At 45.8% G+C, this 16993-nt stretch overlaps 3 protein-coding genes across 6 annotated transcripts; 1 reads left to right on the forward strand and 2 right to left on the reverse strand.

Moving 5' to 3' along the window:
• Positions 1-2638: 2638 nt before the first annotated feature.
• On the reverse strand, positions 2639-4798 carry LOC112269399 (L10-interacting MYB domain-containing protein-like). Its single transcript, XM_024456094.1, has 3 exons — positions 4779-4798; positions 3067-3436; positions 2639-2971 (listed from the first exon to the last, which is right to left on the reverse strand). The coding sequence occupies exons 1-3, from the start codon at positions 4796-4798 to the stop codon at positions 2639-2641; spliced, it is 723 nt and encodes a 240-aa protein (XP_024311862.1).
• A 2448-nt stretch (positions 4799-7246) lies between these two features.
• LOC100846561 (probable serine/threonine-protein kinase abkC) lies at positions 7247-12551 on the reverse strand. Of its 2 annotated transcripts, XM_024455593.1 has the most exons (7): positions 12198-12551; positions 12018-12089; positions 10581-11916; positions 9704-9973; positions 8941-9096; positions 7701-7861; positions 7247-7519 (listed from the first exon to the last, which is right to left on the reverse strand). In XM_024455593.1, the coding sequence occupies exons 2-6, from the start codon at positions 12026-12028 to the stop codon at positions 7742-7744; spliced, it is 1893 nt and encodes a 630-aa protein (XP_024311361.1). In that variant the 5' UTR covers positions 12029-12089; positions 12198-12551; the 3' UTR covers positions 7247-7519; positions 7701-7741. The 2 variants fall into 2 exon arrangements, with proteins under 2 accessions (XP_024311361.1, XP_010240552.1); XM_010242250.3 differs by having other exon boundaries at positions 7247-7861; positions 12198-12550.
• A 1613-nt stretch (positions 12552-14164) lies between these two features.
• Positions 14165-16749, forward strand: LOC100822188 (probable inactive UDP-arabinopyranose mutase 2). 3 transcript variants are annotated; one of them, XM_010242251.3, is made up of 3 exons: positions 14165-14469; positions 15190-15334; positions 15481-16749. In XM_010242251.3, exons 1-3 carry the CDS (start codon positions 14356-14358, stop codon positions 16512-16514), a joined length of 1293 nt encoding a protein of 430 aa, XP_010240553.1. In that variant the 5' UTR covers positions 14165-14355; the 3' UTR covers positions 16515-16749. The 3 variants fall into 3 exon arrangements, with proteins under 3 accessions (XP_010240553.1, XP_003580737.1, XP_014751541.1); XM_003580689.4 differs by having other exon boundaries at positions 14171-14469; positions 15190-15319; positions 15416-16749; XM_014896055.2 differs by lacking the exon at positions 14165-14469 and adding an exon at positions 14480-14677 and having other exon boundaries at positions 15190-15319; positions 15416-16749.
• Positions 16750-16993: the final 244 nt, after the last annotated feature.

Here is a 16993-nt window from a genome sequence, read left to right on the forward strand (position 1 = left end):
ATCTTTTCCTGCTACGCATCGACCGATCTTAATAAATCTCCTCAATAAAAGATCTTAATCTTACCCATTAATTGGCATGGTTAGCAGTCGGCCAATCGGGCGCGACCGTGTGTGTGCGGTGTGCCGGCCATTAGTTGCTAGCTAATTAATCAGATGGGGACCAGCAACTAGTAGCACACTAATTAATTGTGTAGAGAGACCTGTGCCCCGGAGTCCTTGGACAATTTTCAGGGAGCGTCAAGGTCATAGAACTAGCTATAGTAGCTCTGGTGTCCAGCAGGCATATATGAGACCCTGCTGCCGTTGTCTTCTCGGAGGATCGAGAGGAGATTTAAATTTCTGCTCGGATTAATTGTTGTATAGTTTGTGAGATGGGGGCAAATATATGGAGTACAGTATGCACGTAGTTTGATTTGGAGGTAAACTAAGGCTCTCTTCTTTTCGGTTGGAGCTTTTCCAGAAACCAGCTTCAGCTTAATTTCTGGAAGAAACAGCTGCCACAGGAAGCCCTGAGAAGCTATCTTGTTCCTTTCTTTTCAGCTTCTGAAAATGCAGCTTATTGTCTGATGTATGTGTGAAAGGACCATGTTGCCTCTGAAACTGAATTGTGACTTGTGTGGTTGTTAATATGTGTATACTAGTCTGTTTTACCACATAAATGGCAGTTAAAATAAAAGTTAAACATAATAAAATAGTACATATTACAAGTCTAACGAAAGGAAAGGTCTCAAATGTCTTATCCTACATAAAAAGAGTACTTAAGTAGCATCATTCAAGTTACCAAACTCGCTGCAATACCATCACGTATCGCACTCATGGTGCCATCATCGGTTCCAACTAAAGCATCGACGCCTGTCGGCCCATCCTCATGCACATAGGCCCCCCTCTCAAATCTATCAAAATGCTCATCACGCAGCTTACTGTCACGAATGTAGTTATGCAAACACATGCATGCGCTAACTATCATCTTCTGCTTCAACACTGGATAGGCTGGTATGCCTTGTAGAATTGGCCACTTCCTCTTGAGTACACCAAATGCTCGTTCAATGACATTGCGTAGAGATGAATGGCAATGGTTGAACATCTCTTGCATCCCAACGGGAGGAGCATTTTCAAATTCGGGTACATGGTACCGTGGCCCTCTGTATGGAGCTAAGTACCCAACTCTGTTTGGATATCCGGAATCAACAAGATAATATTTTCCTATAATTTGAGATAAAAGTGAATATTGGAACAATAATAAAATTATTTGGAATAGTTGTAACAATGCGTATACAATGGATTTACCTTGTGGAGAGTGTCAGAAAGTATCATATTCCGCCCTAGCATCACTCCATACACAAGTGTCATGGACAGATCCAGGCCAACCAGGAACAGCAAAAATGAATCTCATATCGAAGTCACACATTGCCAGGACATTTTGACTTGTATAACCCTTCCTATTGGTATGAATGACTTTCAACTCAGCCGGAACAATGACAGGAATGTGTGTTCCATCAATTGCTCCAATAGCATCCTTAAAATGAGGCCAAAATCTTGGCTTTTTTAGTTTTTCATGAACATGTGTGAAAGTATGATCAATTGGTGCAATGTAATCACCAGCCATTCGGTCCACACACATCAAAACTTCCATAAACTTGTTACTAATTGTAGATGGACTGTGTTCAAATCGATTTGCAGCTTGAATGTTTGATTGAGGTGCTCCCAAAGTCCATAAAAACAGTGCTAATGCTTCTTTGGATGACATGTTACAGCTTGACCGTAAACCATATTTCTCGACAAGGGTATCATGTAACAGGTGGAATACTAACCTTCTCATCATAAACATGTCATAGAAATTTTTTGGCACCTTCAACTACTCCTCTACCCACTGTATCCCTGTCATGAATGGCAACCTCCTCGGTGCATATGGAATTCTCTTTTTATTCTGCAAGATACAAAATAATGCAACCGCAGCCATGTCAAATTCTTCGTCCGATGAATCTGTAACTTCATCCATCCCTCACTGTTGAACATAAGAGAAAAACAATGTGAGACAAAAAGAAAAGGTACAAGTGCTCACATGTAACAGGTAGCACACACAGGTGCAGCAAAAAAAATTAATTAGCACACCCAGGTGCAAGGAGCATGCACATGCATCAATTATCACACACAGGTGCAGCACAGACATGCAAAAAAAAAAAGATTAGCACACATAGGAATCATTTAACACACAGAAGTTCAACTAATAATTCGATGGCACAAACAGGTCTAGCGGACAAATAATTTGCAAACATAAGTCTCTTGCACACACAGGTGCAGCACACACAGGCACACAGGTGCAGCCATGGTAAATAAAAATAAGGTTCGAATGCAAACTGCAAATTCTGAATAGGTTCAAACCAAACGCAGACTACTTCTTATTGTGATGCTCCCATGTCCTCCTTAGCCATTCCAGCCTCACTTGCGGAGATTCGTTCTCAAAGGTTGTGAATGCATCACGATATTCTTGTTGCATGAATAGTTGGGTGGCATAAAAGTGCTCGTTACTCCCGGCACTAGCTCCATCTTTCACCACTTGCGCCACCATATCTCTAAGTTCCTGTCTTGCGGGATTAACTGTCACCTGAGATGTTGCGGAGTGCTTGCTCTTTGACCTTTATTCCATAATGCTCAATAGACGCTGAACATCAGAAGGATTTTCTTCCTTTGCCTTCTTTGTTGCTGGACTAGGTGAGTATGGACATGCTCTCTTCGGCTTACCCTTCCCCTTCCCACTAACCGGAGTGACATAATCATCCCCCTCACAACCTAAATCTTCCTCATCACCGTCGACCGTCTCAACATTTGCATCTTGAGATGGTCCAACACGAGCTGATCGGGGTGGCACCCTAGCATGCTCATTTGTCACACAATGCTTATCAAAGATAATGGCCATCTTCTCCTCATCTTGAAGTGGAGCATTTCTAAACTTGCTTGCATCAGGACATCTCTGAAAAAACACAAGTAAATCATAGCAGCACATCAGTTTGACATACCATACAAGTAAAATGACAAGGAATGGAAATGAGATGAAAAAGAGAATACCGTTATCTCACTTTCCCACCAGTCATCGCTGGCCGTGATGGTATGGGTGATGGGATCTCTTCCTAAACCAGATGCACGTTGGGTCAATTGTTTCCATGTGTTGTAGTCCTTTTTTAGTGCCTCCCACCTATTTTTTATTTGTTTGCGGTCATAGTTTCTCTTCGTGCGGTCATTGAACTTGGATATCAAATTGGCATACCCAACGGCATTCAAACACTGAGTTGGACGGTTATTAGCTTCCACTTCTTCGATGCACACGTCAAGGAAAACCCTATGAGCTTCAACATCCCATTGAGCTTTGCCATGTTTCCCTTTTTCCATCTCTGATATACACATGACATGAACATCAAAATGGGTAATTCCTTGCTGCCTAAAATGCCCACAGCATGCAAACATCACACATACAAGAAAAAGTGCCTATTTACCCCTAAATCGATCACTCCACACCATGCAAACATCACACATATTTGCAAACACCACACAAGAAACAATGGCTACTTCATTGCAAATTGCTCACCTTGTTACCGGCGACGACCTGGGGAGGAGATGGGGAAGCCGGAGCTCCTGTGCGGGATAGGGAGGAGGAACGCGGGGTGGGGGATGGGGAGGAGGCGGGCCGGGGATGAGGAGGAGGAGGGGCGACCGGGGAAGGGGAGGAGGCGGGGCGACCGGGGATGGGCAAGAGGCCGGCTGGGGACGGGGAGGAGGCGGGCCGCCGGTGGGGAGGAGGAAGGCAGGGTGGGGGATGAATGGCGGCGGCAGGGAGGCAATCCCGCTAGGGTTGAGCGCGGTGGTTTGCTCGTGAGGGCTCGTCTGGGAAAAACGTTTCGCGAGGGAAAAAACTTGGCGGTGGCATTTTCGCTGTAAATATGGTTCGCCGTGTGTGCCGAGAAGCCCAAAAAAACTGCTCGAGACCAGTTTCTCGTGGAAGCCCTTTTTACACGTGATTTGGGATGGGCTTCCTCCGACAGCTGTTGAGAAATTTTTTCTTCTTTTGGGCTTCAGCTGCCTGGAACTCAGAAGCTGTCCTATAAATCCAAAAGAAGGAAGCCTAAATACCTTTCAGAACCATGTCGTTGCCTTAAAAGAAAATGCAACAAATAATCAAAGTAGGGCCTTGAGGATTTGTTGGATACGATGGAGCCATGCATGGATCGAGGTGTGTCTGCTGAAGTACTCATGTTGCATCCACTGCTAGCTAGCACATAGGCTGTGTGAAACTCTGGCTAGCTAGGGGTCCTAATTAATTCAAGGGTGTGCATGTGAGGCTAGTTATATCTAAGTTGTCTGATTTTTAAGTAAAAAGTTTCAATATAAGTTGACCGATAAGAGTTGCTAGATTAGTATCTAGATCTCACATTTTTTTTCATCATCCGTTTCGGATATTACTGCATAAATCATATTCAACGGCTCATGAATCAACTTATCCCTAACAAAAACTCAGGCAATTTAGGAAGAAAAAAAAAACTTATATAGGTCAACAACGCGCGCTTGTCATTGTGTCTTTGGGCCGGTTTGCGGCGTAGCTGGGCGGGAGCTAGCACAGGTAGTTAACGGCCCGCGAGACGCGGGTTCCCTGATCACCTGGCCTGATCAATCACCAGGGATCGATCACCGTACGTACTCATGCATGCGCATCATCAAGGAACGAACCCAGCTAATTAAACTGAGAATCAACTGTATTTTAGACCTTCCAACGCTTTAGCATGTACCGTCCCTTAGCATTTGCCATGTCTGCGGGAGAAAAAGAGAAAAAATAATTCAAGGCGCGATGCCGGCGCGCTTATTATGTGCAGTAGTGGACACGGCGGGCAGACGATGGCGACACCTGGAGCCTGGAGTCAAAACTCAAAAGAGGAGTAGGCGATGCACGAGCGCACGGCTCCAGCGGTGCCCATCCCGTCGATCGGTCGGTAGGTCGCTCGCTCGCGGCCAGGCCCACCACGTGCAGTACGTCTCTCTTCAGGCAGCCGGAGCCGGACCCCTCCCCCCGGCCGCCCGGGTACTTAATTGTGGATACGGGCGAATTGGGGGCGGGGGATGATGTGGTTGGTGCCGTGTCGCGCGGGGGGTTTATCGGTCGATGGTGCGTGCGTGTCAGCGACATGCGTCTCGGGACATCCGATCCGATCCCCGGGGCCCCATTTGCCGCCCTTGTCGTGCCGTTAGCCGTGTCGCACTCCGGCCGGGAAAACGACCGCGCCACGAATCGACGTGTGCATATGCCCTCCGGTTCTTCATCTCCTCTCTTTCCAATTTTCTGTATACATGAAGTATGCACTATGCAACGACGGCAAGGACGTACACGTTGCTGGTCTGGAAAACATACGACATCTGTCCTATTACGTATTTTCTAAAAAAAAAGAATTTGTATGGGCCACATTTTTCAGGTTTTCGACCGTTGTTTCGATATAATGACCAGACATATGTTTTCGGGTCATTTTTGGCTAGCTCACTTTTCTTAGTTTTTTTGTCTCCTCAAACATTTTTTGACCGAAAATATCACCGTTCTAGTCGTTTTTATGGACTGCAACCTACAGTTTCTGGTTTTTGGCGGATTTTTTGGTATCTTGACTCTGGTACACGTTTTTCGAAGCTGAAAAAAATTCATCATTCTAGCCGCCTCCGTCGGTGATATAGCCCATGTTTTTGGTGCTTTTGACTTTTTTTCCATCATCGTATACGCGTACACATCTCCTTATTAAACGGATGAATACACTCAATAGTCTGACCATTTACGTCTATGCTCGCTCAGAGAGGAGACGTCGCATGGGTCCAGCTTGCCGGCCGGCCGGCCGTGCATTATTCTAGTTGATCAATTAGACGCTAAATCGATAATAAGACAGGTGATCGATGCAAACCGAAGAATGGACAACATCCATCCATGCATGTACTGTGGTCGTTGAAACGTTGTGGTTGTACGTAGACTGTAATGCCGCCGGATGGCAAGCGTCTGGTCGTACGGGCATGTTTCAGTATTTGGTGTCCTTTGATTCGACCGACGGTCAAGGTCTCGTCTCGATTTCTGCACAAGTATGAGGCCGTGGGTAAAGAAGGAACATACAGTAGTTAACTGAAGTTTAAGGGGCCGTTTGGTTCAGTAGGTTCGCACGCCGATCCAATTTTGGTGAGCCCACGACTTCACGGGCTGCCGTTTGGTCCAGCGTCCCCAAATTGGCTCGTCAATGTGCTTGTTCGGAAAAATCACCAACGGCAGTTTACTTTTGCGCCCACGCGCGGGCGAGATGTTGACAGCGAAATCGCTCGTCAAATCCTGGACGAACCAAGTTTTGGCACGGTGGGTTGGGGAAAAAACCAAACAAGCCCTAAAACTCAGCTGGCTGCGGGTGGCGCCGTCGCACGTGGTGGGGCCGGCCGACCTCTGGAGACCGACCGATCGACGGACGAGGGCGCCCGCGCGATTGACGGACGGCTGAAGCGACCAGACCATGCCTCGCCCGTGCATCTCGTACCGTGCATCTCCGTCCAATGATGATCTCTGTCGCGGCTCTTCTTCTTCTCTTTGACACCTCATCGTCCAGTTCCAGCAGGCAGCAGCACGTACACAGCGCCCTCGTTTCCTCTTCTTCTGCAAGAACGAGACGGTCAGACGGGCGTCCAAGTCGAATACACCTGGTCAAGCAGCTGATCCGACTAATGCTGTGAGATGCGAATTAACTACAGATACAGGTCTCTATATATGGACCGGATGCGTGCTTGGACACAGGCCATCTTGTGTTGACAAGTGGAGAATGTTTGTCTCAAATCTGAAATCAGCCATGGTCAGCGACATGTGTAACATGGTGGTTCTGCTACTAGTAGTAATCCGAAAAGGTGAGGGACGTTACATTGGATTTTGACTTCTGCAACAACGCAGGGATGAAACTAGAAGGCGCCGTTTGTGGACCGTGCGGGTTAGTATTTGCCCCTTTTAGGGCTGTACTTTTCTTCTTTGATGGATGATAAGAAAAAAAAATGCGTCAGTTTTGTTCTTTAATGGATGACACACCCCCTTCGATGTATTCTAGAAGAAAAAAAAAAGGGGCCGTTAGAGTTCAGCTTCCGAAAAAACATGGGCAAAGCAGACAGGATATAACCAACATGGTAAGCACTAGTGTGTAAATAAAGACTTTTTATGAGCTAAATGGTTTGCATTCCAGACACTCTGCGTCGCAAAACATATCGAATAGAAAACTGATTAAATTCTCTGTCATCGACGTCAATACTGTCAGGAGAAGGCGTAGGTTTTCTTTGAAACAATTAACTGTTATCTCTGTGTATACAAAGAAAGAACTCTCACTCGCTGACACAATCTCAGGTTACAAAAAGAGCATCAGGGATGAGGGCCTTTCGCTACATCTTCTAATATCTATTGACAAAAAATGTGGGAGGCGCTCAAAAGGACCCGTCCTTTGGCCTTGACAAGCATATAGTCCCAGGGCTGGTTCTCCTGCTGCTCAAAAGAATGCTGCAATTATTACTTTAGCGTGGCCGTTTTCGCAGCACAGGCCAAGATGAGTACAAAACTGTAGGCAGAAAACTGTAACTCTAAAACTAAATAAACACGAGAACAAAATAGAATGCAGTGGCTAGAGAGAGCAGAGCATCTCTCGAGCATCATCCATTAACCGCACCTAAACCAGATCAGCAAAATTGAGAAGATCCCAATACACTCCTAAGGTGCCATAAGCCCTTCGATTGTATACTGAAGAGACTTGGCCCAGTCCTCCTTAAAAAGTAAAGTTTGTAGTGTTTTCATGACATTGTAATCTGGATCCAACTTTCGCTGCCAGCCCTGTACAAACAGACACAAATCCAGGGCGGTCAGTTGTTTTTTATACCTCAATCTAAATGAAGAAACTTAATACAGAAGCAGAAATAGATGTGAAAGCACTACACAGGCCATGGGGCCCTATTTGCTACTTTGTTCACTACTAAACTGAAACAAAAAAAAAGGCTGCACAGGGAGTTATGTTCCAGCCCCAAAATGCAGGGCACAATCCATAAATGGAAGTAAAAAATTATGTTCCACTAAAATATCCATGTCCAAAGCCTTTTTGTTTAAACGGAGTAGAAATACAATATTTACTTTATTTTCTCCTTTTACAACCAGGGTAACCAACCAAAGAACCCGTTACAGATTTACAGGTGACCTACGATGTCAGACACTTTTATCTATATATGCATCGCCAACGACCCATGTAGAAGAAAATGTTCATGTACGCACATTTTCATCAAGGCCATGGTGTGGTTATATACTTACGAAGTAACTATATTCAAGTCAAATTCATGACATCTGGGGAATAGTTCTTTTACTTTTACAATATGTAATGCATTGCTCATACATCTACGGTATAAGTAGCATGCCATGTGAGTTGAAAACTGACATAGTCATAATTGTACTGGCTGTATTGAATTGTATGCACCGAACCAATTCACCCAGAAGCTTAAGCTGATGGGGAAATACTTCAACACTCCTCACATCTAGACTCATCCAGGCCTCAGACGTGGGATCATTGAAGGCCACATGTATTTTTATAATTACTGCATTTGCCAGGTCTTGAACTCGAGAGCTCTTGGCTCTGGTATCATATTGAATTGCAAGTACCGAACCAATCCATCCAAAAGCTTAAGCTGATGGGGAAAGGAGGGCAATATGCTCCCAACACACTGCACAAGATTAATAATCTTAGAGAACTTCCCCCATGTGCCATACAGTTTCTGCATGAACTATGTAGCCTAGGGACACGGTGCTCTCTACTGAACATCTAGGAGACTAGGACTGCCATTGAGTTTCTAGAAGATGAGTAGCATAAACAGTGATTAAGAATAAAATCATGCGAAGTACAATGTACGCAAAAGTCATTATTTTACCTCAAGAACTAATGTAGTAACCATAACAGTGCAAACGTTCCCATCGATATTTACTTTATGACGTCGGACTTGCTCAAGCAACTGGTGCATACAATCAGCAGGGTGGATCACATCACCTTCAGGGGTACCCCAGAAGGAAAATGCTCGCTCAACTTCCTGTTGACAAACATCAAGATAAGTAAGTTCTCTCACCAACTGCAGCATGGGATAAGTATCCTTTGCATCTTAGCAAGAGAGTCAAGTTTTTTTATGAAATTGCAGCTAAACAGAGAAAAAAATGTGACATCCAGAGTTCAGTTAAATTTACAACAAATGTTCTTCTTCATCTAGCAGTCTGGGCAATCCTGCGCATGCATCTAAATGCAATATTCACTGCCCAGTGTCAACATTTAGTGGTGATATGTTTCATGGCAGCTTCAGGCACAACTCACCTAGTTGACCACCAGTCAACCACTCATTGCACTCCCAATAAAAATTGCCACATGGCCACATGGCATTATATGTAAACAAAGCGTAAGAGAACACGTCAACCTTTTCCATCTTGCAAAAATGTCAGGTTTTATTACACAGCAGACCAACAAAACACACATTTTTAATAATGAAGCACCAAAAAAATCATGAATCAAGTTGTGAAAGAGAAACTAGTTTGCAGTTGTCGACTAGTGGTTGCACTACCTTGTCAGTCTGCCGCATTTGTCTTATGAATCAGAACTGATGTTTGTTAACCCAAGAGACTATTAGCAAATAAGAAGAGAATAACTACCTCGATAAATACTTTTGGATTTGGGCAATTCTGTTGTTTTGACAACTTCAGTGTGCTCTCTGCTGCTGTACGACCATCACGACGTGCAACAGCCTTGAAGAACTCCAGTAAATTCACACGGTCATTACTTGAAAGTTCAGCAGTCATTCCTACATCGAGGAACACTACATGTGGCCTTGACTTCAAAAGGGTGTTGTTCGAATTCTTTGGTTGTACAACACGGACCAGAATATTTCCAGGGTGCATATCTGCATGGACGAAATTATCAACCTGAAAAAGGTGGATGTTAATTAGGTCATAAAGTGATGAAGGATGTTGATACAAGCTCTAAAATGTTAAATGCCAATGAGTATATACATAAACTGCAAAAGTGTGCTAAACACAGACGTATACTGAGGCTTATCACTCTGGCCAAAATACCAGTGATTTATCAATCCATGAGATTTTCGAGAGAAAAGCAGCATAAGTGCCATTCTGATGCATAAAATAAAATATTAACGTCCCCTATGGTGCTCTAGAAATATATACTTCCAGTTTCACATTTCATTAACTCATACTGTTCAAAGTTAGTAAGCACATATTCTGATTCAATTATCTACTAATTGATGCCATTTATTACTATTGACTAGAGTGACCCAGACTGTTTCAAGAGTACTAAGTAACCTACTAATGAGGTCTTTATATCTTGTTTGACATGCAAATCCAAAAGAGTTATGCATCCAGTAACAGATGAAGTGCCTCTGATGTAGATCATAATATGTAAGAGTCGCTAAAAGGGATATCTCTACTACTTCGTTGTTTTATGTAGAAAAAGCATGTATTCTCATCTTCAAAGGCAAAACTGAAATAAGAACATGAATATAGCTGAATGTGTTACCAGTAGCATTTTCAAAAGTGCATGAGTGCCAATATGTGCAAGAGCACTTTTAATCCGCTCATGCCCGTCATGGTCGTCAACATAGTGTGAGACACTCTCCCCATGCTCGTAACTCTCCACCAAAACAGCAGGATGAACAAGCGGGTACAGAGGGGTAGGGAAAGACACATCTTTCCACATACGGAAGTTGTAGATAAACCGGCTCAAATGAGCAGCTTCCCTTGCAAGGTCAACTTGAGACATCATGAAGACAGCAAACTGTTGCACACTCTCATCTAAACGCAACCAATTTAACGCTGGAATATATCTTGAAATTTTGGCTACTGTATTAATGATACTGAAATCTCTCCGTATTGAATCTCCTACACCAGGATGTCTTACTTTTACTGCAACTGTTTCACGCTTTGTCTTCTTGCCAGGATGCCGGAATCTCAGAGAAGCTCGGTGAACTTGAGCAACACTTCCAGACGCTACAGGCTCTTCTTCAAAATTCTCAAAAATATCTGATAGTTTTCGACCAAAGGCCTTCTCGACAGTTTTCTTGGTATAGGCAAAGCTGTGAGCAGGAGCTTTCGTGTGTAGCTTTGACAATTCGGTACAAAGATCATTTGCAAATAGATCAGGACGTGTAGCAGCCCACTGGCCCCATTTAATAAATGCAGGACCTGCCTTCTCCAAAGTACGATGCACAAGACGGAGCCATGTTTTCCTATACTTACTGCCAAGATTATCAGCAAATGGCGCCATCAGTACACTGGGAGTGAACAGCATCGCCAGATATATGGATCTGAAGATTATGATAACCATCTCTACTGCCGAGAATATTAACGAGGTGACGTAAATACGGCTATCCTGAGCCCGCATGTAAATATTATCACGAATTGGGAGGTATTCACCTTCTGCACTAGTCTTCTCAGCTAGCATTATCTCCCCAGCTATGAAAGCGACAAGGTAAGGAACTACCTTAGATCTCGTGGCAGCCAAGGTAATGGCACAAGCAGCTCTACTTAAAAGCGGAGATGCTCTTGGTGCACGAGAACCCATAGCCGTGAGTTGCTTCCAGGCCAGTTGGCTGTGGAAGGCATTACGGCTACAGGACGAGAGAACCGATAAGTTTCTGGCACCAGGGCTCCAGTACAAGCTCTCCTTTGCTCGTCCAAGAACAAAGGAAGTGCTCGGTCCATTGTGAACCGTCCCGTGCAAAAACGCCCTGCTTCTATAGGCCAAGCCGGAAGCATAGCTCGGCCCGATGTTCTGCGTACCGGAAACTCTGGGTTTCGAGTTGGCCAATGCAGCATGAGCAAGCTTCCTGCTGCTCTTCCCGATGTGCATAAACCTGGGAGCAACAATAAAGCCATTGAAACTTGAGCATTGAGCGAATTGCATCAAAACTACACGCAAACAAGCACGGGAGAGATTGTGAGCCGCGGAGCTGACCTCGACATCATGACGATCTCCAGCAAACGGCGCGGCGGGCGGGGCCCAGCAGCTCCGGCGAATCAAGCAAAGCTGGTGACCACACAACGTTGGAAAGTACGGATTCAGCGAGGCGCATCGGGTGGAGGAAATCAAATCGCGGTCGCGGACACATAGGCCGGGAACAGAGAAGACGCTTACCGGCAAGGCGGAATCGTTGGGCCGGCGCGGGGACGATCACCACCATGGCAAGGGCCGGGAAACCCTAGAGGCGGCGGACATGATCGGCGGCGGCGGCGTCGAGGCGTCGGCGCATGGGGGAGCCGACGGGCCCGTGCTCCGTGACGGGGCGCTAGGGTTTGGAGATGGCGGAGGAGGAGGAGGGAGGGAGGTTTGGTTTCCTGTTGGTGGCGCGGTCGGTGCCGACGAGAGGAGACGAGAGGAGGGAGAGACGCCGCGTGGGGAGCTGCACGGACGGCAGCGAGGCAGGAGGACGAAGCGGAGGAGAGGTGTGCCTCTTCCTTCTCCGTGGACCGGGCCTAAACACCGGGGCGCGGCCTGCTTGCCTGCGAACTTAGGAAGTTCTCTCCATGTTTTTGGTCGCTCCCGAATTTTGGTGCTGCTACTTTTTTATAAAAAAAAATTTGATGCTGCCTTAAAAAAAAAGAAGGAACAGTCTCAGAAAAAATAAACAAAAGGAAACTACGGAGCGAACGTTTGCTCCGTAGCGCAACCGCGCAAACACTTGGTACACCTCCCTCGAGGTTCCCTTCCCATTTTCCTATATCATGAATATCGTCGTCCGTGACGAGGTGTTTTCAAATTAGGTATCACTCTAAACTCAAGGTTGTTGGTTTTGCTCCGCCTCTTCCGTCCTCTTTTTTTTTTATTTCTGCTTCCTCCTCCACTTTCTTTTTGGTTCTGCGTGTACAACGACCGGACGAACATCATAGATATCAAACCGCAGTTATGTAATGTTTTAGAAAAAACGGTACGTTGGTAATTGCAGTAAATTTGATAAATCGCAACAGCGACCGGTCATGCTAGGGGTTTAGGAATCTTTTGCCATCCCTACATTCTTGTCATGCTAAAAACATTGACGGCTTAAAAAATATTGTATGATAAGTATTTTATTTTGTCCCTTAGCTATTGCCACGGTTTATGTTTGGTCCCTTGACTTCAAAACCAGTAAACCTAAGACCCCTGACTTGTACTTCTTGCCCCTTTCCTCGGTTTGAGAGGTTTCAAAGATGAAGTGTCGTGGTATTGATTGAGACCATGTTTGACTGTCGAACCTTACCATGTTGGTAGCCACCGAAGCACGACTTGAGCACAACCATGTTGTGCGAGGGAGTGACTCCTATGCTAACGTGCCAAGCTAGACAGTCAAACTATGCCATATGGGTTCATAGTTTGGGGCGAGGGGGAGGGGCAAACCTAGATCATGGCAACAATCAAGGGCCAAAACATACTCATCCCTTCGTTGCGTTCTCAACATTTTTATTCAGGTGGCTGTCCGGATTGCAAGTGTACTGTGTTGTATGCCTGCGGTTGCTAGTTTTTCTTTTCTTGTTGATGCTATAATAACACAATGTTTTCCTGGCATGTTGGAAGCCAACATTTGTAATTAAACCAATGCGCTAGACGTGACGAAATTTAGTTATGCACATAGTATAATGCGGAGATCCTTTCATGGCCCCAGAAATAGAAAAAGACACATAGCAAGTGTAACATTGTTTTTACTCTTATCCTTTTAGGCTGGAACATATTTGTCAACGTCTATTCTCAAAGGTTATGTGCCAAAACATGTCGGAACTGAAGGTGAAACTTCAATTTCTTATTAGCGAAAAATAATGGCGTTGCCAGCATCACCAAGAAAGAAGAAAGCCATTTTTTTCTTTCCCTGACGCCAATAAAGAACCAAAATCTTTGTTGTAAACTGGCTACTATGTCCGTTACACGGGCCATATCGCCTGCTAGGTAGATATATATAGTACTACCAATAACACATAGGTCGTTCTCACTTTGCACTTTTTATTTACACAATCATTTCCGCTAGCACCTGTAAACGCAAACCGGCACAAAACTTCCGAGGCAAAATCTCACCGACCACGCAAAGTCCGCCGCACGAACGCACGCTCGCGTGATTACAATTTACAAGTGGACGACGAAGACGGAAGAACGAAAGAAAGAAAGAAAAAAAAGTCGTCGGTGGCGCCGGCGCGCTCCTCCCCTGCCGGCAAGCGCAAAGGAGACGCAAAGCTGCAGGAGGCGGGGATCGAGGGCAACGTGGCCTTGGCTTCCTTCCTCCCCACGCGGCTATAAAACCATCGCGAGATCCAGATCTGGGCCGGATCGGATGCGCCCCACCCCAACGCTGCTCTCCCTCACCCTCGACGCCGCGCTCCTCCGCATCGCCCGCCTCCAGGACCTCTCCCGCATCCCCGACCACCTCCTCGTCGACCTCTTCCACGTACGTACCCACCCCCCGGATCGAACCTCCTCGCTCTGTTGCGCTGAGTCGTAGTAGTACTACCCCCTCTCCCCATCTCCTTGCCGAGCCCCACAGCCCCCTCGCTCCGTGGATCTTCTTCCTCCTCGCGCGAGCGCCGCCACTCATCCCGCTGCCGAGCGCCCGAGCCCCCTTCGTCTTCCTCCTCGCTCGAGCGCCTCCACCGCAGGTTGATCTCCCCTTCGTTCGATTCTCTCGCTCCCGACCGTTTCTCCTCCCATCACACCACGAACGGATTCCGCCCTTTAGATCCCCGTTTCATAAGCTTCCCCAATTCGTAACTGAGGCAAAAATCAAGCCCTACCTTGCCCTACTGGGTCCTCCGCCCGTGCATGCAGTTGTAGTGGTTGGGTACTAGATGCGCTAGAAATGCGCCGTCTTCAGAAACCGAAACACAAATAGTGAATGGCTACAGATGCATGAATGGTCAGGTGCTGCATTGATTTCGTTGCCGGATAGCATAGTCTCGGTGAACGATTGATTTCGTGGCTAATGAGTTGGGAGATCAGATGTTTTCCATGTTTGGTGTCTCAAGGAAGGGTGTGTGGAACGATGTAATTTGTGTTTGATGGGTGCATTTTTTTTTCTATGAAGGGGATTGAATTGATATTGATCATCACTTGCACACCGAGTCTTGTCTTTTTTGTTTCGGTAATCTCTGATGACGTTTTTTGTTGGCAGAGAACTATTAGTGCTGGTAAGCTGACAGAGAAAGTCCTCAAACTGTTTCTGGCAACTGACTGCGAGGAAATTGTCTTGCTGGTCCAATTGCTCAACATTAAGCAACCCCTTGTACCTGTCCTACCCACAAGTATGTCTTTGATATGTTTGCCATCTGCCTGTTCTATTGTTGTGCCAAAAGAATACTGTTTTTTTTTTTACTGAATATATGTCATCTTGTTTGTAGGGTGCTCTGAGAAGTTCTAGAACTGCTGCTGGTTAAACCATCAGCTGGGAATATGTCTTTGGAAGTTCAAGATAGCGAGGTTGACATTGTGATTGCAGCACTCCAGCCCAACCTGACCTCTTTCTTTGAGGCATGGCAGCCATTTTTCTCCCGATTCCATATCATTGTTGTCAAAGATCCAGACATGGCAGCAGATCTTAAGATCCCTTCAGGTTTTGATGTCAAGGTTTACACAAAGTCAGACATTGAAGGATTGCTTGGTGCCACGTCCATCAACTTCTCTGGCCATTCATGCCGCTACTTTGGGTACCTTGTCTCACGCAAGAAGTATGTCATCTCAATTGACGACAACTGCCTCCCGGCGAAGGACACCGCTGGGATGACTGTTGATGCTGTTACACAGCATATGATCAATTTGAAGACACCTGCTACACCTTTCTTCTTCAACACACTATATGATCCATACCGCAAGGGGGCTGACTTTGTCCGTGGATACCCATTTAGCTTGCGTGAGGGGGTTGAATGCATGCTCTCATCTGGCTTGTGGCTGCACAATGCCGACTATGACCCAATGACACATGTCGTGAAGCGGAACCAACGCAACACAAATTATGTGGATGCTGTCATGACAGTTCCACTTGGTGCGATGATGCCCGTGAGCGGGATAAATGTAGCATTCAACCGGGAGGTTCTGGGCCCCGTGATGTTCCCTGGCCTCCGGATACGCAAGGAAGGGAAGCACAGATGGGATACCCTTGAAGACATATGGAATGGCTTGTGTGCCAAGGTAGTCTGCGACAGCTTAGGGTACGGCGTGAAGACTGGACTGCCTTATGTGATGAGGAGTGATGCAGAGGCAGGCAAAGCCCTGGAGAGCCTGAAAGATTGGGAAGGGGTGAAAGTGATGGACAATGTCCTTCCCTTCTTCCAGTCGCTCAAGCTGTCGAGGACCGCGGTTACCGTCGACGACTGTGTTAAGGAGCTAGCAAGCATCGTGAGGGAGAAACTGGCACCGAAGAATCCAATCTTCGCCAAAGCTGCTGATGCCATGGAGGAATGGACTAAACTCTGGAAAAGTCATGGAGCTCAGAATGCCTAGTGCTGGACTGCAGCTGCTTATCTATCAAGAATACCTAAAGTTTTTCTTTCTTAGACTTAAAAATTTCCATATGCGCTGTCATGAAGCTGAATAAACAAGTTCCTTTGTGTGGGGAATGCGTGATGTAGTAATCAGGTGTTCGGTTGTGTATGGTCAATCAAGATCAAATGACTTACAGGATTTGCATGAAACTGTTCTGTTACCTCCTCTTTTTTGTCGAGGTTTTCATCCGTTCTTTCTTTTGTCTGGATAATATTTCTGAAACCAAGTGTTTCATGCAAAATGCAGTGTTAAGTTTTTCTTCTCTAAATAATGTTTTTTTTTGTATACCTCACATATGCTCTTCTGAATCGGAGAGGGGGCTATTTGATTCGCCTGCCTTTCACAGCTTAAATATGCAATTCTACTTGCTGCCTCCATCCTTAATATTTCTGGTGGAGTTTGATATCGGAGTTAGCGGTGGGCGTAAAAACCGAGAC

This window comes from Brachypodium distachyon, chromosome 5 (assembly GCF_000005505.3).
Source record: "Brachypodium distachyon strain Bd21 chromosome 5, Brachypodium_distachyon_v3.0, whole genome shotgun sequence".
NCBI classification, from domain to species: Eukaryota; Viridiplantae; Streptophyta; class Magnoliopsida; order Poales; family Poaceae; genus Brachypodium; species Brachypodium distachyon.